Source organism: Coregonus clupeaformis, unplaced genomic scaffold (assembly GCF_020615455.1).
Source record: "Coregonus clupeaformis isolate EN_2021a unplaced genomic scaffold, ASM2061545v1 scaf2032, whole genome shotgun sequence".
Lineage (NCBI taxonomy): Eukaryota > Metazoa > Chordata > Actinopteri > Salmoniformes > Salmonidae > Coregonus > Coregonus clupeaformis.
The window spans coordinates 842-21,558 of NW_025535486.1; the positions used below are offsets into that span (position 1 = coordinate 842).

The 20,717-nt window shown below is 43.5% G+C and overlaps 2 protein-coding genes across 2 annotated transcripts; both read left to right on the forward strand.

The window, feature by feature from the left end:
* Positions 1 to 9,062: 9,062 nt before the first annotated feature.
* LOC121554034 (zinc finger protein with KRAB and SCAN domains 1) lies at positions 9,063 to 11,835 on the forward strand. The gene is made up of 3 exons (XM_041867471.2): positions 9,063 to 9,670; positions 10,218 to 11,086; positions 11,374 to 11,835. Exons 2-3 carry the CDS (start codon positions 10,490 to 10,492, stop codon positions 11,833 to 11,835), a joined length of 1,059 nt encoding a protein of 352 aa, XP_041723405.2. The 5' UTR covers positions 9,063 to 9,670; positions 10,218 to 10,489.
* Positions 11,803 to 17,260, forward strand: LOC123488189 (zinc finger protein 605-like). Its single transcript, XM_045219087.1, has 2 exons — positions 11,803 to 14,669; positions 16,586 to 17,260. Exon 1 carries the CDS (start codon positions 12,891 to 12,893, stop codon positions 14,079 to 14,081), a length of 1,191 nt encoding a protein of 396 aa, XP_045075022.1. The 5' UTR covers positions 11,803 to 12,890; the 3' UTR covers positions 14,082 to 14,669; positions 16,586 to 17,260.
* The last annotated feature ends 3,457 nt before the right edge of the window (positions 17,261 to 20,717 follow it).

Sequence of the window (20,717 nt, forward strand, 5' to 3'; positions counted from 1 at the left end):
TCTGTTACCTTTCATATGGGTCCATATTAATTTGTGGATGTCCAACACTCATTTCGTATGATATGCTACAAATTACAATTTGTATATGTTATGAATGGAAATTCGTACAATATGTTATGAATGGCAATTCGCACTATGTTACACATTAGCAAAACGTTTGATATGTTTACGAATTCCAATTTGTTGTGGACAACGTTAGCTAGGTGGCTAACTTTAGCTAGACTAGGGGTTAGGGTTCAGGTTAGGTGTTAGGCTAAAGGGTTAGGGTTAGGTTAAAGGGTTAGGAGTTAGGTTAAAGGGTTAGGAGTTAGGTTAAAGGGTTAGGAGTTAGGTTAAAGGGTTATGGTTAGCTAACATGCTAAGTAGTTGCAAAGTAGCTAAAAAGTAGTAAGTAGGGTGAAGTTGCTAATTAGCTAAAATGCTAAAGTTGTTAGATGTTTGTACGTTTTTGCCTTAAGTAACCTTCTGACGTAACATATCATACTAATTTGAGTTTCCCGGATTTGAATTTACTATGTTACGTCTAGTCTATGAGATCAGGCTGCCAGAAGTGGTCTGGTTCTGATTCATTGTATTTCTGAAGAACAGAAGAAAATTGCACAAGGAATCGCAAATTTCAAAGTAATGTGCTTTGAACTTCGGAGTAGGGCCCCTGTTACAAGGAGTCATCTGGTGTGTCTATAGTAGTTGAGGCCGAATACCTCAAGTTATCTCCGGGGTGTCTGTGGCAGTTGAGGCTGAATACCTCAAGTCATCTCCGGGGTGTCTGTGGCAGTTGAGGCTGAATACCTCAAGTCATCTCTGGGTGGTTTGTGGCAGTTGAGGCCGAATACCTCAAGAAAATAATCCAAGGTGTGGTTGGTGCCCGTTGCCTGAGCCAAATGGTGAACGGAGAAGAATAAAACAAAAGTATATGGTTCTATTGTTTTTGGATAAAGAGCACCTCCCTACACATGTGAAGCTGGGCTATGGAAGGTATGCATTAAGAACATTTGGCCCCGAACCACTACAGTGCAAGAACTGCAAAGGTTTTGGCCATGTTGCAATTGTTTGCAGAAGGATGGAGTACACTGAAGATCGGCGTATAGGGTGTTGCAACTGTGGTGGGGATCATGATCCTGAATTCATGGAGTGCCCTGTAAGGGTGAAGGAGCTGGAAGTGGCAAAAGTCAGGGCGATACATCGGATATCTTATGCGGAGGCAATTAAACGAGTTGAGAGAAGTGACAATGTAGTAGAAGATATGGTAGTGGAGGCACCACAGCCCATTGAGAATGATGTAGTAGAATATATTGTTGTGCTCACCACAGCCCATTGAGAATGATGTAGTAGAAGATATGGTCGTGGAGGACCCACAGCCCATTGAGAAAGATGTAGTAGAAGATATGGTCGTGGAGGCACCACAGCCCATTGAGAATGATGTAGTAGAAGATATTGTTTTGCTCACCACAGCCCATTGAGAATGATGTAGTAGAAGATATGGTCGTGGAGGACCCACAGCCCATTGAGAATGATGTAGTAGAAGATATGGTCGTGGAGGACCCACAGCCCATTGAGAAAGATGTAGTAGAAGATATGGTCGTGGAGGACCCACAGCCCATTGAGAATGATGTGTGTGTGTGTATGTATATATATATATATATATATAGAAGATATGGTCATGGAGGACCCACAGCCCATTGAGAATGTTTGTTGTCAGTCGAGAGAACCGGAGACGATGTGTGTGTGAAAAATATGGATTTTGTGCGAAACTGGACATATTATGGCTGCGGGCGAAAGGTTGCTGGGTACATAGCTGAAGACCTAAAAATGGTTTTGGCAAGTACGGAAGATATCCCACCTTCCCAGGCTCTTGAGCCTGAGTAGGGATTTGGCGTTTTTAACAGAATAAGTAGGACGTTTTTGTTCCGTTTTTCTGTTGCTGTTGGTAGTCTGTATGGATTTTTCCTCCAACCCCCCACAATGCTCCTGTTTTGTGGGATCTTTTTGTTTTCATCCCACACAGTAGGTGGTGGCGTGCACCTCTAACGTTTGTTTACGGACTGCCATAATACCATAGAAGAAGAAAAGCTAGCTAGAAGACTACGGGGTCACACTGCCTGCCCTTCAGGACATCTACAGCCCACGGTGTCACAGGAAGGTCAAGAAGTCTCACAGTTGCTGCCGCGGGGATGGCGACTATGGGAGGAATTCATGGACCACAAAGGAGATAACTATGCAAACGAGGGGAATTGAGGTTGCGTTAGGGCTAGGTGGCTCCGTACACAAATACAAGATTTTTCACATGGGGTAAAGCTACTAGGTCTTGATAAACAAAATTCTTGATGAACTACAAATTCGCAACCTCATAAGTGAAGATAATTTGAGTTTTACTGGCATTGACCAACAAATTAGATCTGCCTAAATGTCCAAGTAAAATTGTTCCAGCGTCTCATAACATGATTCTCCTTTAATATCAAAAAACACTTTAATTAGAGCAATTTGTTCCACACGAGTCTGAGCTACTGCACTCTTAACCTCTCCCCATGCTGTGGAGTTTGTCTGAACTCTAGAAGGACACCGATTCAAACAGGCTTTTCTCTTTGCCATTGAGACCCTTGCTGCTTGTGACCTTCTTCTTTGTTACTGCCGCGGTAACGGTGTGAGCTGCACGCACAACTGGGAACTTCCTGTTGCTATAGCAACTCTGCTAAATCCCAGAAGGGGCACAAAGTTTGGTTTAGACGCGTTCCTCAGGAAAACCAGTTTAGCCCACTTGAGAGTGGCGCCTATAGCTCCCACCCTCTTACTTAAGGAAGGCATCCCAACGTTGAGACTGTGCTTTTGTGTGTGTTTGTATAAGTCGGTGCATTATGTGCGAGACACAGACTGAAACTCATACATTGGTCTGTTGTCTGTGGCAGGTTGGCTTTATTGAAATGTAAGTACATTGAATCACACTGCAGGGTCTGTTTTGTTATCCTACCTGATGGTACTAAGGCCAAGGAGTTTTCAAAGAGCAGGAATATCCCGTCTCAAATGTAATCGTGTCCTACATCACTGACAAGCCACGGTTATTTTGAGTCGAGGAGTGAATGATAATATACACTGAACAAAAATATAAACACAACATGTAAAGTGGTGGTCCCATGTTTCATGAGCTGAAATAAAAGATTCCAGAAATGTTCCATACACACAAAAAGCTTATTTCTTTCAAATGTTGTGCACAAATTTGTTTACATCCCTTTTAGTGGGCATTTCTCCTTTGCCAAGATAGTCCATCCACCTGACAGGTGTGGCATATCAAGAAGCTGATTAAACAGCATGATCATTACACAGGTGCACCTTGTGCTGGGGACAATAAAAGGCCACTCTAAAATGTGTAGTTTTGTCACACAACACAATGCCACAGATGTCTCAAGTAGTTGAGGGAGCGTGCAATTGGCATGCTGACTGCAGGAATGTCCACCAGAGCTGTTGGCAAAGAATTGAATGTTCATTTCTCTACCGTAAGCTGACTCCAACGTCGTTTTAGAAAATACCGGGCAGATGGCAGACAGCGTATGGCGTTGTGTGGGAAAGCGGTTTGCTGATGTCAACGTTGTTAACAGAGTGCCCCATGGAGTTGGTGGGGTTATGGTGTGGGCAGGCATAAGCTACAGACAACAAACACAATTAGTATTTTATCAATGGACATTTCAATGCACAGAGATACCGTGACAAGATCCTGAGGCCAGTTTGTCGTGCTATTCATCCGCCGCCATCACCTCATGTTTCAGCATGATAATGCATGGTCCAACGTCGCAAGGATCTGTACTTCCTGGAAGCTGAAAAGGTCCCAGTTCTTCCATGACATGCATACTCACCAGACATGTCACCCATTGAGCATGTTTGGGATGCTCTGGATCTAAGTGTACGACAGCGTGTTCCAGTTCCCGCCAATATCCAGCAACTTCGTAAAGCCATTGAAGAGGAATGGGACAACTCTATGCGAAGGAGATGTGTCTCGCTGCTTGAGGCAAATGGTGTTCACACCAGATACTGACTGGTTTTCTGATCCACGCCCCTACCTTTTATAAAAAGGTATCTGTGACTAACAGATGTACAGTGGAGAGAACAAGTATTTGATACACTGCCGATTTTGCAGGTTTTCCTACTTACAAAGCATGTAGAGGTCTGTAATTTCTATCATAGGTACACTTCAACTGTGAGAGACGGAATCTAAAACAAAAATCCAGAAAATCACATTGTATGATTTTTAAGTAATTAATTTGCATTTTATTGCATGACATAAGTATTTGATACATCAGAAAAGCAGAACTTAATATTTGGTACAGAAACCTTTGTTTGCAATTACAGAGATCATACGTTTCCTGTAGGTCTTGACGAGGTTTGCACACACTGCAGCAGGGATTTTGGCCCACTCCTCCATACAGACCTTCTCCAGATCCTTCAGGTTTCGGGGCTGTCGCTGGGCAATACGGACTTTCAGCTCACTCCAAAGATTTTCTATTGGGTTCAGGTCTGGAGACTGGCTAGGCCACTCCAGGACATTGAGATGCTTCTTACGGAGCCACTCCTTAGTTGCCCTGGCTGTGTGTTTCGGGTTGTTGTCATGCTGGAAGACCCAGCCACGACCCATCTTCAATGCTCTTACTGAGGGAAGGAGGTTGTTGGCCAAGATCTCGCGATACATGGCCCCATCCATCCTCCCCTCAATACGGATCAGTCGTCCTGTCCCCTTTGCAGAAAAGCATCCCCAAAGAATGATGTTTCCACCTCCATGCTTCACAGTTGGGATGGTGTTCTTGGGGTTGTACTCATCCTTCTTCTTCCTCCAAACACGGCGAGTGGAGTTTAGACCAAAAAGCTCTATTTTTGTCTCATCAGACCACATGACCTTCTCCAATTCCTCCTCTGGATCATCCAGATGGTCATTGGCAAACTTCAGACGGGCCTGGACATGCGCTTGCTTGAGCAGGGGGACCTTGCGTGCGCTGCAGGATTTTAATCCATGACGGCGTAGTGTGTTACTAATGGTTTTCTTTGAGACTGTGGTCCCAGCTCTCTTCAAGTCATTAACCAGGTCCTGCCGTGTAGTTCTGGGCTGATCCCTCAACTTCCTCGTGATCATTGATGCCCGACGAGGTGAGATCTTGCATGGAGCCCCAGACCGAGGGTGATTGACCGTCATCTTGAACTTCTCCATTTTCTAATAATTGCGCCAACAGTTGTTGCCTTCTCACCAAGCTGCTTGCCTATTGTCCTGTAGCCCATCCCAGCCTTGTGCAGGTCTACAATTGTATCCCTGATGTCCTTACACAGCTCTCTGGTCTTAGCCATTGTGGAGAGGTTGGAGTCTGTTTGATTGAGTGTGTGGACAGGTGTCTTTTATACAGGTAACGAGTTCAAACAGGTGCAGTTAATACAGGTAATGAGTGGAGAACAGGAGGGCTTCTTAAAGAAAAACTAACAGGTCTGTGAGAGCCGGAATTCTTACTGGTTGGTAGGTGATCAAATACTTATATCATGCAATAAAATGCAAATTAATTACTTAAAAATCATACAATGTGATTTTCTGGATTTTTGTTTTAGATTCCGTCTCTCACAGTTGAAGTGTACCTATGATAAAAATTACAGACCTCTACATGCTTTGTAAGTAGGAAAACCTGCAAAATCGGCAGTGTATCAAATACTTGTTCTCCCCACTGTATATCTGTATTCCCAGTCATGTGAAATCCATAGATTTAGAATTGCTTTCAATTGACTGATTTTCTGTAACTCAGTAAAATCTTTGAAATTGTTGCATGTTGCGTTTATATATTTTTGTTCAGTATAAAAGCATGTGTGTTATGCCTTGTGGCTGTTAGATGGAAATAAGATAGGCTTGTGCTCTGGGCACTGCTCTACATAGAGGTAAAACATGTATGCTTCAGTTCCAACACTTGTGGCTTTTTGCTCTCCACCTTATCCATTTAAAAGCAGAACTCATTGTCATTTTACCTCAATAAAGGAATTCGTACTTGGTGTGTTTCGATACAGTCGCCAAGGGCTTCAGAGGAAAGAGAACTAACATTTTGTGCCATGAGACACCGGGCAATTAACCCCGTTGTCTGTGGTCTTTTCATCCTTTGAGGGCCCCGTGTAGCTCAGTTGGTAGAGCATGGCGCTTGCAACGCCAGGGTTGTGGGTTCGTTTCCCACGGGGGGGCCAGTATGAAAATGTATGCACTCACTTAACTGTAAGTCGCTCTGGATAAGAGCGTCTGCTAAATGACTAAAATGTAAATGTAAGATCATCAAGGACCCCAGCCACCCAAGTCACGGCCTGTTCACCCTGCTACCATCTAGAAGGAGGAGACAGTACAGGGCCTGTTCACCCTGCTACCATCTAGAAGGAGGAGACAGTACAGGGCCTGTTCACCCTGCTACCATCTAGAAGGAGGAGACAGTACAGGGCCTGTTCACCCTGTTACCATCAAGAAGGAGGAGACAGTACAGGGCCTGTTCACCCTGCTACCATCTAGAAGGAGGAGACACTACAGGGCCTGTTCACCCTGCTACCATCTAGAAGGAGGAGACAGTACAGGGCCTGTTCACCCTGCTACCATCTAGAAGGAGGAGACAGTACAGGGCCTGTTCACCCTGCTACCATCTAGAAGGAGGAGACAGTACAGGGCCTGTTCACCCTGCTACCATCTAGAAGGAGGAGACAGTACAGGGCCTGTTCACCCTGCTACCATCTAGAAGGAGGAGACAGTACAGGGCCTGTTCACCCTGCTACCATCTAGAAGGAGGAGACAGTACAGGGCCTGTTCACCCTGCTACCATCTAGAAGGAGGAGACAGTACAGGGCCTGTTCACCCTGCTACCATCTAGAAGGAGGAGACAGTACAGGGCCTGCTCACCCTGCTACCATCTAGAAGGAGGAGACAGTACAGGGCCTGCTCACCCTGCTACCATCTAGAAGGAGGAGACAGTACAGGGCCTGTTCACCCTGCTACCATCTAGAAGGAGGAGACAGTACAGGGCCTGCTCACCCTGCTACCATCTAGAAGGAGGAGACAGTACAGGGCCTGTTCACCCTGCTACCATCTAGAAGGAGGAGACAGTACAGGGCCTGTTCACCCTGCTACCATCTAGAAGGAGGAGACAGTACAGGGCCTGTTCACCCTGCTACCATCTAGAAGGAGGAGACAGTACAGGGCCTGTTCACCCTGCTACCATCTAGAAGGAGGAGACAGTACAGGGCCTGTTCACCCTGCTACCATCTAGAAGGGAGGAGACAGTACAGGGCCTGTTCACCCTGCTACCATCTAGAAGGAGGAGACAGTACAGGGCCTGTTCACCCTGCTACCATCTAGAAGGGGGAGACAGTACAGGGCCTGTTCACCCTGCTACCATCTAGAAGGAGGAGACAGTACAGGGCCTGTTCACCCTGCTACCATCTAGAAGGAGGAGTCAGTACAGGGCCTGTTCACCCTGCTACCATCTAGAAGGGGGAGACAGTACAGGGCCTGTTCACCCTGCTACCATCTAGAAGGGGGAGACAGTACAGGGCCTGTTCACACTGCTACCATCTAGAAGGAGGAGACAGTACAGGTGAATCTCCCAAGGAGTGGAATGATAGAACATAGCCTGGTTGGCAAAGAATTGAATGTTCATTTCTCTACCGTAAGCTGACTCCAACGTCGTTTTAGAAAATACCGGGCAGATGGCAGACAGCGTATGGCGTTGTGTGGGCAAGTGGTTTGCTGATGTCAGCGTTGTTAACAGAGTGCCCCATGGTGTTGGTGGGGTTATGGTGTGGGCAGGCATAAGCTACAGACAACAAACACAATTAGTATTTTATCAATGGACATTTCAATGCACAGAGAAACCGTGACAAGATCCTGAGGCCAGTTTGTCGTGCCATTCATCCGCCGCCATCACCTCATGTTTCAGCATGATAATGCACGGCCCAACTTCGCAAGGATCTGTACACAATTCCTGGAAGCTGAAAAGGTCCCAGTTCTTCCATGACCTGCATACTCACCAGACATGTCACCCATTGAGCATGTTTGGGATGCTCTGGATCTAAGTGTACGACAGCGTGTTCCAGTCATAAATTCCCTAGATACCACATTACCATTTGCAAAGCTAACAAAGTCATAAATTCCTTAGATACCACATTACCATTTGCAAAGCTAACAAAGTCATAAATTCCTTAGATACCACACTGTTTTACCCACTCTATATGTATATAATGTATTCTAGTCATGGCTCTGCTGTACACACCTTTTCTATTCATATACTGTCTAGACACACCATCCTATATAACTACTGCTGTACACACCTTTTCTATTCATAGTATATTACAAAGCAGATGTCAGTCTACAATTAGATGCACAAAGAAAATATCAGACATATATTCATAGTTGTGAAAGACATTTTATAGATAAAAGGATAAGTAGCATATCGTTTTTAAAATGTTTGCATGTTTTTCTGATTCAAAGGGGGGGTGGCGGATTTTAGAAAACCTCTGCACGTGCCGCCACGAGGATACTCTTGTGCATCCTCTGCCCAAGTAGGTCATGGAGGAGGGGAGAAGACTCATTTGTTCACCTACTAACCAATTGACACCACCCTCAATGAGAATCTCCCAAGGAGTGGAATGATAGAACATAGCCTGGTTAACAGTCTGTTTAGCTATCTAATCCCAGGAGTCTCATATCTATCTTTTAATTGGAGGGGAAAGTTATCGACGTTGCCATGTCTCAAACAGTTGTGAATCAAAAGTTTCATTTTTTATTTGAAGGGTTGTTAAATGTTTCAAAATAAGAACATGTTTTCTTATATGTTGTGTTTTTTCTCTGCTTGGGCCCCAGTGGTGAGACTGGTTTGGATACAGAGTCATGAAGTTGAGCTCAGGACATTTTCTGGTCTTGAATGTGTTGTTTCTTTTTGTATATTTAGCTGTATAGATTAATCATCCTGAAGCTAAAATGGTTTCAAGTGGATAGAAACATGGACTCATATATATATATATATATATATATATATATATATATATATATATATATATATATATATCTTTCAATAAGACTATTTTAATATTTTACTGCAGTGGGCTAAATCAGGGTCACACAGAGTGTTTCTTGTTAGTCTTAATTGCTTTAAAGTTTGCGTTCATCTGCCGGTTTTGGCAAATTGCTCAATCATAAACAGAAACATTCTAAACAAACTAGTGAAAATCACCAGAAAACTCAATGAACACTCCTCTTTGTCACTGTGCTGTTTCATTGCATAGGCAAGGGGTTAATAAAGACACATGATGCAATATAAAGTGTATCCATGTCCTCAATGAGGATAGCTTCGTTAGATTTCTCATTTCTCTCTAACCTTTCACTCATGCCAGTGGTTCCCAACCTTTTTCGGTTACTGTACCACCAACTGAATTTTGCTCTGCTCGGGGTGTACCACTGAAGTATGGTCTAATGAGTCTTCTCAAGTACCCCCTGTGGATGGGTCCTAGTACCCCTGGTTGGGAACCACTGCAATATGCCGCTGCTCTCCTCTCATGTGATGTCCTTTCTCAGCCTCCGTACTTTGTTTCTTTTCTCCTCGGACGTGAACAGGTCGCGTTTGAAAAGCTAGCGAGCTAATTACCAGACTACTAAATACAGGGAAAGGAAACTGTTTCAATCGAGCTGGTAAGTTAAGTGTTAGGTATCTACCAACAGTCATAAAGATCGTCCAAACGTTGTAATTAGTTGATAGGTTTACATAACCGTTAGCTAGGCTAGTTACCTGCTCTGCTTAGCTGCGGTTTAGCTTTGTAGCTAGCTAGATAATTGCTCCTGCTAACTAATTTGAAGCTGTGCTCAAATTGAGTCGATATAAGAATACAATTACTGTTTTCTGACTGGTAGCTATATGCAGATCGATTGTAGCTGCATATAATCAATTAGTTACTGTTGTACTTTCTGTTCGTGTTTTCTTAGCTAGCCTGTTAGCTAACGGAATTATGCTTCCGGGTTGGATCCTTCAAAATAAAAGCCCTCATGGGAACATTAAAATGTTATTAAATCGGTAAATAAATTTGGCACTGATATTGTTCTATTAGCTAAAAATACAAATTAATTCTACAAAATGTAAAGATCTGACACACTTGACAAGAATATAATCGCACTATACATGTAGATATAATGAATGGTAGAAACAGTTTTTGTCTCACACCGTGGCCTCCTATCTACACAGGTGAGGTGACCTCACAAGATCTTCTGCTGTTATGAGACTCCAGTTATAGAAGACGTGTGAATAAACACAGCCCACTGGGCACACACTGGTTGAATCAACGTTGTTTCCACATCATTTCAATGAAATTACTTTGAACCAACATGGAATAGACGTTGAATTGACGTCTGTGCCCAGTGGGAGGAGAGACACCTCACACTTGTGACAGCTCCATTCAATAAGTAGTTGTTATTATTGCTATTTTTACCAAGAAGCATTCTAACTCAACAGACAATATGAGTCAAGAGAAGGGAAAGTTGATGGATGAAATTGAAAAGAGTTTATGGAATTTAACTGAGGCCAATTTACGCTACCTTTGTGAATGTCATGGTGAAGATGCATCCGAAGTTAAAGGAATGGATCACCGCTCATTGCGGCGTAAAATCATGGAAGAAATGTGGGACAATACGGATTCAATGAAATCGGAGGAGCAGGGAATGTCTTGGTTAGTCCAACTGAAAGAGGACATCAGGAGGATACTAAAGGATGCTAGCGGTGCACTAATGAGTCCCAGCCAAGCCGATGATGATGATGATCCTGTAGATTGCGATGAAAAATGGAACGGAGAGGGAGGGGCTGGGTTACCTAGCAACGAGGTGGAGCCCGTGAGTCCCAGCCAGGCTGATGATGATGACGCTGCAGACTGTGACGCGGAGGACACAGATTGGTTGCCTAGCAATGGGCTGGAGGCAGAGCCCGTGAGTCCCAACCAGTCCGATGATTATGACGCTGCAGACGGCGTTGAAGAATTGGACAGGGAGGTCAGGGATTGGATGGCTAGCGATGGGCTGGAGGTGGAGTTATCTCCAGAGAAGCACACACCAGAGCAGAAAGTGAGTATTTATTTCCCCAGTCAGAAAGTGAGTATTTATTTCCCCAGTCAAACGTGAGTATTTATTTTCCCAGTCAAAAAGTTAGTATTTATTTTCCCTGTCAAAAAGTTAGTATTTATTTTCCCAGGCATAAAGTGTTTCTCAAGGCTCTCAACAACTTATACAAGGATTTAGACTTTCTCCTTTATTGAGAAGGAGAGGAATTTAAAGACTTCAAAGTTCATTGACAGGTAGGAGAGCGTTTCCCACCCTGATTAATTCAGTCTCTTTTTTTTGGTGATTTCCAGGACAAGTGTCGCCCACCAAAGACCCCGTGTCGTGCCTCTCCTGGTAGCACCTTACTGCGAGGTCTGAAGAGGGTGTCTGTGCAGCTGATGGACTGCAGGAAAACACCAGGGCAGAAAACCTGCAAGAAAACCCACTCCTGTGCTCAGTGTGGGAAGAGTTTTGCCACAAAAGACATTCTGGAGCGACATCTGCTAACTCACACTGGAGAAAAACAGAGAAATATATGCGCTGAATGTGGAAAAGTATTCAGTACATTTTCCAGCCTTACCAGGCATCTGAAAACTCATACTGGAGAGAAATGTCATATTTCTGAATGTCATATTTCTGAAACCACATGCTCTGAATGCAGAAAGACATTCAGTACACATTCCAGTCTTAAGAGACATCTGCTAACTCACACTGGAGAGAAACCGTACGTTGCCCTCGTTGTAAGAAAGGTTTCAATGATCCAGGAAACTTAAAGAAACACATCAGGAGAGCTCACCCAGGAGAGAAGGTTGGTGTGGAGAGGCTCTACCGTGAACCGTGTCCTCACTGTGGGGAGAAGTTTCCCACAAAGAAGGCTTTGGAGGAGCACCTGGTAACCCACACAGGAGAGAAACCTCACCAGTGCTTTGACTGCGGGAAGGGATTCAATGAATTGTCTAGTCTTAAGAGGCATCTGAGAACTCATACTGGGGAGAAACCGTATGTTTGCCCTCGTTGTGGCAAGCGTTTTAATGATCCAGGAAACTTGAAGAAACACATCAAAAGAACTCACTCCGAAGAACATTCCAAAGAGGAACCTTCTGAGAACAATGTTGGTTCTTCAGAACAGGAGGAGACAGTAAAGAAGCCTGTCCTTCATCCATGTTCTCACTGTGGGAAGAAGTTGTCAACCAAGACAAGACTAAAGATTCACCTGAAGACCCACACTGTAGAGAAATCTCACGTCTGCCCCGACTGCGGGAAGAGCTTCGCTTTCCGTCCCTCCTTGACCAAACATCAGAAGCTTAGTCATTCAGAGCACAGAGGAGTGAAACGGCACGAATGTTCGGTCTGTGGGAAAGTCTTTAATCAACCAGGAGCCTTGAGGTCCCATCAAAGAACCCACACTGGAGAGAAACCCCACCTCTGTGCTGACTGTGGGAACAGTTTCTCTTTTCTGTCGTCTCTGAAAAGACATCAGACACTTCACGCAGCAGGTAGTGCGAAGCCCCACGTGTGCTCTGTCTGTGGGAAAGGCTTTAGAGATTCTGGATACTTAAAAAAACATCAAGCCATCCATTCAGAAGAGAAACCTCACCTCTGCTCCGATTGCGGAAAGACTTTCGCATCCTTATTTACCTTAACAAATCATTCCAAATTGCATCGTTTAAATAGAAACCAATTCCAATGCCCTCAATGCAAGCGCCATTTCCCAACAAAGGAAAGGCTGACAAGCCACCAGAGAACGCATACCGGAGAGAAACCATTTCGATGCTCCCAATGCCACAAACGCTTTTCTCACTCAAGTAGTTATCAAAGGCACCTTCGTATGCACACTGGGGAGAAACCCTTCATTTGCCCCATTTGCGGGAAGCGATTTAACGACTCTTCGAACCTTAGAACACATGTTAGAAGACATAAAGGAGAGAAGATAGGCAAGACACAGGTCTCTGAGCCATGCCCTCACTGTGGGAAGAGGCTGGCTTCTAAGGCAGGGTTAGAGACTCACCTGCGGACCCACACTGGAGAGAAACCTCACCTCTGCGCCGACTGCGGCAAGAGCTTCGGCTTCCACTCAGCCTTGAGAAGACATCAGAAAACGCAGCACGGAGAGCAAGTAGCAAAGCCGCACGTCTGTTCTGTCTGTGGGAAAGGCTTCATGGAGTCTGGAGCGCTGAAGAAACATGGGGTGACCCACGAGGAGAAACGGCACCTCTGCCCCGACTGCGGGAAGACATTCAGGGTGCTTCAGGCCTTGTCGAATCATCAGAGAACCAAGCATCAAAAAATTAACGAGCAAGTAAGAGAGAAGAATCCATACCTCTGCCTTACTTGCGGCCAGGAATTCAATTCAAAGCATAGATTGATAATCCACGAGAGAAAGCACACAGGAGAGAAACCTTACCAATGCTCCCATTGCGACAAACGCTTCACTGAGAAGTCTTACATGAAACGTCACCAGACGGTGCACACGGGAGAGAAACCTTTCCAATGCTCCGTCTGCGATATGAAGTTCTCGCATGGTGCATCTTTAATACGGCACCGCCTAATACACTCGGGTGAGAAACCGTTTCACTGCACTTACTGCGACAAGAGTTTCTCTCAGTCGAATACGCTGAAAACACACATACTAACACACACCGGAGAGAAACCGTACCCGTGCCCCGACTGCGGGAAGCGTTTCACCGAAAAGAAAGCCATGAAGAAACACCAGCGCGACACACACGGGACAGACACATACAGCAACACACACGGGTCAGGGGCACACAGCTCTGCTTTCTCTTTGCCTGGTAAAAAACTGAGATTGAGTCAAGACCGGAGCCCTCGAGCAAAGCCGTACCAATGCCCTGACGGTGGCAAGTGTTTCTCAGAGAAAAGAGCTCTTACGAAACACCAGAAGACACACCGGAGAGACAGCGCCCCCTATTGGTCCGGTATACTGCAGCAATGGAGTCAAGAACCGCAACACTCTGATACTGACTCAGACTCTGACCAAGACCAAGACTGGACCTCTTTATAAAGACTCAGACCAAGACTGGACCGCTTTATAAAGACTCAGACCAAGACTCACCAAGACTCAGACCAAGACTGGACCTCTTCATAAAGACTCAGACCAAAACCAAGACCTCTTTATAAAGACTAAGACCAAGACCAAGACTGGACCTCTTTTTAAAGACTCAGACCAAGACAGGACCTCTTTATAAAGTATCAGACTCAGACAGGACATCTTTATAAAGACTCCAACCAAGTCTGGACCTCAGTATTGACCCCCAGAGTCAGATTCTGACACTGACCGAGACCAGGACCTATTTTATAGAGGGAATATATGATTGTGCTGTCTTTTGATTGTTCTGGCCAGCAGTTTCCCAGCCTTTTCCCCTCTCTTCACAGTATGTCAACCTTCAGTAGCCAATTCTGCTTTAATTATGAGCAATTTTGTTTTGTTGCATGTTTTATTGAGACTTTAGATTTTGCCCAATTCTATATTATAACGTAATATGTTTTTACAAAATAAGAGTAATTGCACCAAAAGCATGAGAATATGATTTGGTCGGGAGTCTGAAGACCAAGACGATGAGATCAACAGTCCATCTCTGGTGTAAACAAGGTAAGGGATGGGAACGGGGAAAACAATCTCAAATTCATAGACATGGCAACAAAAACCTGCCAGTAGACTTTTACACAGCTACCGTTTACAACCATTGGATTTCAATGGATTCATTCATTGATTGACTGTTCTTTGTTCTTCGAGATCACATTTCCACAACTCTTTAGTTACACACAAAGAAACAGACAATTAGAAACAAGCACCCCTCCACCCAACACATATACAGTGGGGAGAACAAGTATTTGATACACTGCCGATTTTGCAGGTTATCCTACTTACAAAGCATGTAGAGGTCTGTAATGTTTATCATAGGTACACTTCCACTGTGAGAGACGGAATCTAAAACAAAAATCCAGAAAATCACATTGTATGATTTTTAAGTAATTAATTTGCATTTTATTGCATGACATAAGTATTTGATCACCTACCAACCAGTAAGAATTCCGGCTCTCACAGACCTGTTAGTTTTTCTTTAAGAAGCCCTCCTGTTCTCCACTTATTACCTGTATTAACTACACCTGTTTGAACTTGTTACCTGTATAAAAGACACCTGTCCACACACTCAATCAAACAGACTCCAACCTCTCCACAATGGCCAAGACCAGAGAGCTGTGTAGGGACATCAGGGATAAAATTGTAGACCTGCACAAGGCTGGGATGGGCTACAGGACAATAGGCAAGCAGCTTGGTGAGAAGGTAACAACTGTTGGCGCAATTATTAGAAAATGGAAGAAGTTCAAGATGACGGTCAATCACCCTCGGTCTGGGGCACCATGCAAGATCTCACCTCGTGGGGCATCAATGATCATGAGGAAGGTGAGGGATCAGCCCAGAACTACACGGCAGGACCTGGTCAATGACCTGAAGAGAGCTGGGACCACAGTCTCAAAGAAAACCATTAGTAACACACTACGCCGTCATGGATTAAAATCCTGCAGCGCACGCAAGGTCCCCCTGCTCAAGCCAGCGCATGTCCAGGCCCGTCTGAAGTTTGCCAATGACCATCTGTATGATCCAGAGGAGGAATGGGAGAAGGTAATGTGGTCTGATGAGACAAAAATAGAGCTTTTTGGTCTAAACCCCACTCGCCGTGTTTGGAGGAAGAAGAAGGATGAGTACAACCCCAAGAACACCATCCCAACCGTGAAGCATGGAGGTGGAAACATCATTCTTTGGGGATGCTTTTCTGCAAAGGGGACAGGACGACTGCACCGTATTGAGGGGAGGATGGATGGGGCCATGTATCACAAGATCTTGGCCAACAACCTCCTTCCCTCAGTAAGAGCATTGAAGATGGGTCGTGGCTGGGTCTTCCAGCATGACAACGACCCGAAACACACAGCCAGGGCAACTAAGGAGTGGCTCCGTAAGAAGCATCTCAAGGTCCTGGAGTGGCCTAGCCAGTCTCCAGACCTGAACCCAATAGAAAATCTTTGGAGGGAGCTGAAAGTCTGTATTGCCCAGCAACAGCCCCGAAACCTGAAGGATCTGGAGAAGGTCTGTATGGAGGAGTGGGCCAAAATCCCTACTGCAGTGTGTGCAAACCTGGTCAAGACCTACAGGAAACGGATTATCTCTGTAATTGCAAACAAAGGTTTCTGTACCAAATATTAAGTTCTGCTTTTCTGATGTATCAAATACTTATGTCATGCAATAAAATGCAAATGAATTACTTAAAAATCATACAATGTGATTTTCTGGATTTTTGTTTAGATTCCGTCTCTCACAGTTGAAGTGTACCTATGATAAAAATTACAGACATCTACATGCTTTGTAAGTAGGAAAACCTGCAAAATCGGCAGTGTATCAAATACTTGTTCTCCCCACTGTATATCCTAAGAGACACAATGGATGTATAGTATATATTGTTTCACCCAGTTGTGTATAGCAAGTTATTGTTTGTTTTACATTTTTAGGGCTCTTTTCAATCAGATCCGCTTTAGCGGTGTCGGAGGTAGAACTGCGTTACAGCTGTCAAATCCACAAGCGGCTCCCGGCGTTGGACCTGAAGCGGACGTTGCAATCGGCTCCACAGTCGCGTCAACAGAAATCCCATGCAGCCTTGTTTAGAAGTTCCAACACTGGAATGTGAGATGTCATCTACACCCAGTTGAATGATTTTTTTTATTTGAGCGTAATTCTTTCTATATATATCCTACACTTGGTTGTCGACAGCTCCAACAGTTCCACATCAGACGCTGCCAAAACATCCGCTATGCCGGTTAATGCTTGATCACATTGAATCTAGGCCTAAGTATATACTCTGGCAGATTATATTGAAGTGTGTTTCAAAGACCGTTTTGAGTTTATGGCAAAACATCAACATGGAAACTGTGACAGTAAACGTGTTTGAACTGAGTTTTGAGGTTCTAGTTCTTGTCTTCAGTTATTTGACTGTCTGGTCAGAGTGGAGAGTTTTACAGCAGATTCAGAGATGATCAATATGGACAATAGTGTAATTAATTCTGGCTGCAGTTAATATATTATATAAATGTCATTTTAACTAACACTGTCCAGATCTGGATAAGAGCGTCTGCTAAATGACGTAAATGTAAATGTAAATAAAATTGCTACTCGCTTTCTAGCCTGAAGTGCCTGGCAGTTGGGTGTCTTCTTTGGTGGGGACTTAAGAAACATTTAAATTGTGATCTGGTCTGCTCCATCATATCAATGACAAGGGTTGGCACTTCACAGGCAACCTGAGGACAGACATTTTGGAAAAGTCTTCCACTTTTAGAAATTGAAAGATAAACTGATTGGAGCTTATTTCTAATAAAACACCTAACTTATACCTTAAGGTTTGATTATATTTGTCAAGATGTACACTACCGGTCAAAAGTTTTAGAACACATACTCATTCAAGGGTTTTTCTTTATTTTGACTATTTTCTACATTGTAGAATAATAGTGAAGACATCAAAACTATGAAATAACACATGGAATCATGTAGTAACCAAGAAAGTGTTAAACAAATCAAAATATATTACATATTTGAGATTCTTCCAATAGCCAACCTTTGCCTTGATGACGGCTTTGCACACTCTTGGCATTCTCTCAACCAGCTTCATGAGGTAGTCACCTGGAATGCATTTCAATTAACAGGTGTGCCTTCTTAAAAGTTAATTTGTGGAATTTCTTTCCTTCTTAACCTCTACGGGATCAGTGTCCCGTATACGGGATGGTTGAGCTAACGTGCGCTAATGTGATTAGCATGACTGTTGTAAGTAACAGCAAACTTTCCAGGACATAGACATGTCTTATATGGGCAGAAAGCTTAAATTCTTGTTAATCTAACTGCACTGTCCAATTTACAGTAGCTATTACAGTGAAAAAATACCATGCTATTGTTTGAGGAGAGCGCACAACAACACAAAACGTATCACGGCAACTGGTTTGATAGTCGCCTCTGAAGGTAAATAATGTACTTACATTCAGTGATTTGCTCTGATTTGTCATCCTAAGGGTCCCAGAGATTAAATGTAGCTTAGTTTTGTTTGATAACATCAATTTTTATATTCAAATATAGGAACTGGGTTCTACAGTTTGAACCCATGCTGCCTCCACACCCACCCCACCCAGCCATCTAGATGTGTGAAAGTTTGTGTATAAGCAATGGTCCATCATGTATGATATTCCTGGGAGTGTGTAAACTTACATTTTGTATTACCATATCATTTTTGTATGTTCTCTATAGTTATGTACTTGAAAATGTATCAATTGACCAATTCGGCACATTTGGGCAGACTTGATATAAAATAGTCCAATGCTTCACTGGATCAATCTCACACATTTCTGCCATCTAGTGGCCAAAATCTAAATTGCGCCTAAACTGCAATATTATATTGTGGCCTTTCTCTTGCATTTCAAAGATGATGGAACAAAAAAAATAGAAAACAAATGTTTTTTGTTTGTATTATCTTTTACCAGATCTAATGTGTTATATTCTCCTAAATTAATTTCAACGTGTTCAAACCTCAACGTGTTTCCTTTCAAATGGTATCAATAATATGCATATCCTTGCTTCAGGTCCCGAGCTACAGGCAGTTAGATTTGGGTATCAGTTTAGGTGAAAAAAAAGGTTAATGCGTTTGAGCCAATCAGTTGTGTTGTGACAAGGTGGGGGGCGGGGTATACAGAAGATAGCCCTATTTGGTAAAAGACCAAGTCCATATTATGGCAAGAACAGGAAAGGAAGACCCAGAGTTACCTCTGCTGCAGAGGATAAGTTAATTAGAGTTACCAGCCTCAGAAATTGCAGCCCAAAAAAATGCTTCACAGAGTTCAAGTAACAGACATCTCAACATCAACTGTTCAGAGGAGACTGTGTGAATCAGGCCTTCATGGTCACAATTGTGTATTTCCCACCGTAAAGCATGGAGGACGAGGTGTTATGGGGTGGGGGTGCTTTGCTGGAGACACTGATTTATTTAGAATTCATGGCACACTTAACCAGCATGGCTACCACAGCATTCTGCAGCGATACGCCATCCCATCTGGTTTGGGCTTAGTGGGACTAGGATTTGTTTTTCAACAGGACAACGACCAAGAAGGAGAGTGATGGCGTGCTGTTTCAGATGACCTGGTCTCCACAATCCCCTAACCTCAACCAAATTGAGATGGTTTGGGATGAGTTGGACCGCAGAGTGAAGGAAAAGCAGCCAACAAGTGCTCAGCATATATGGGCACTCCTTCAAGACTGTTGGAAAGGCATTCCAGGTGAAGCTGGTTGAGAGAATGCCAAGAGTGTGCAAAGCTGTCATCAAGGCAAAGGGTGGCTATATGAAGAATCTCAAATATAAAATATATTTTGATTTGTTTAACACTTTCTTGGTTACTACATGATTCCATACGTGTTATTTCATAGTTGATGTCTTCACTATTATTCTACAATGTAGAAAATAGTACAAATAAAGAAAAACCCTTGAATGAGTAGGCGTTCTAAAACTTTAGACCGGTGGCGTAGGTGATGTGGATCTATGTCTATACAGGTTTGTGTTGAAAAATATACAAAAACTGAACTATAAGAAAACACCTATACCAAAGCCTGACAGATGTAATGTTGCCATGGATACAGAACAGTTCTAAACAAGATTAAAAAGGAACACTGGATTACTAAGAAACCTTTAATTTTTCCTGTTCATAAGGAAATATTTGTTTTAACATTTTTCATACAAAAACAGCATACGTATTCTTAACGTTGACACATTTTGCATTGAAACAATCTTTTGACACAGTTGCAGGGGAGGAGTTACAACAAGGGGGAAGTAAGACTGTAAAAGAATGACATTTTATTATAATAAACGACCACAAAAATGTCTTCCATACAAAAGTAATAATGCCACAAGACCGTCTGTTGTAAAAGACCAACCTCTCTCTGGTTCCGTCCCAAATGGCACACTGTACCCTTTATAGTACACTGCACTGTACCCTTTATAGTACACTGCACTGTACTCTTTATAGTACACTGCACTGTACCCTTTATAGTACACTGCACTGTACCCTTTATAGTACACTGCACTATACCCTTTATAGTACACTGCACTGCACCCTTTATAGTACACTGCACTGTACCCTTTATAATACACTGCACTATACCCTTTATAGTACACTGCACTATACCCTTTATAGTACACTGCACTATACCCTTTATAGTACACTGCACTGCACCCTTTATAGTACACTGCACTGTACCCTTTATAGTACACTGCACTGTACCCTTTATAGTACACTGCACTATACCCTTTATAGTACACTGCACTGCACCCTTTATAGTACACTGCACTGTACCCTTTATAATACACTGCACTGTACCCTTTATAGTACACTGCACTATACCCTTTATAGTACACTGCACTGCACCCTTTATAGTACACTGCACTGCACCCTTTATAGTACACTGCACTGTACCCTTTATAGTACACTGCACTGTACCCTTTATAGTACACTGCACTATACCCTTTATAGTACACTGCACTATACAGGGTATAGGGGGCCATTTGGGACACACACTTGGAGAAGGTTCTAGCAGGATTGATAAAATTAGAGGGGA

What these genes read in the sequence shown, in the direction of transcription:
- LOC121554034 (XM_041867471.2), top strand. Translation starts at nt 10,490, where the DNA reads ATGAGTCAAGAGAAGGGAAAGTTGATGGATGAAATTGAAAAGAGTTTA. An exon ending in AGCACACACCAGAGCAGAAA is followed by an intron (nt 11,087 to 11,373) that starts GTGAGTATTTAT and finishes GGTGATTTCCAG; the next exon opens with GACAAGTGTCGCCCACCAAA.
- LOC123488189 (XM_045219087.1), top strand. Translation starts at nt 12,891, where the DNA reads ATGCACACTGGGGAGAAACCCTTCATTTGCCCCATTTGCGGGAAGCGA.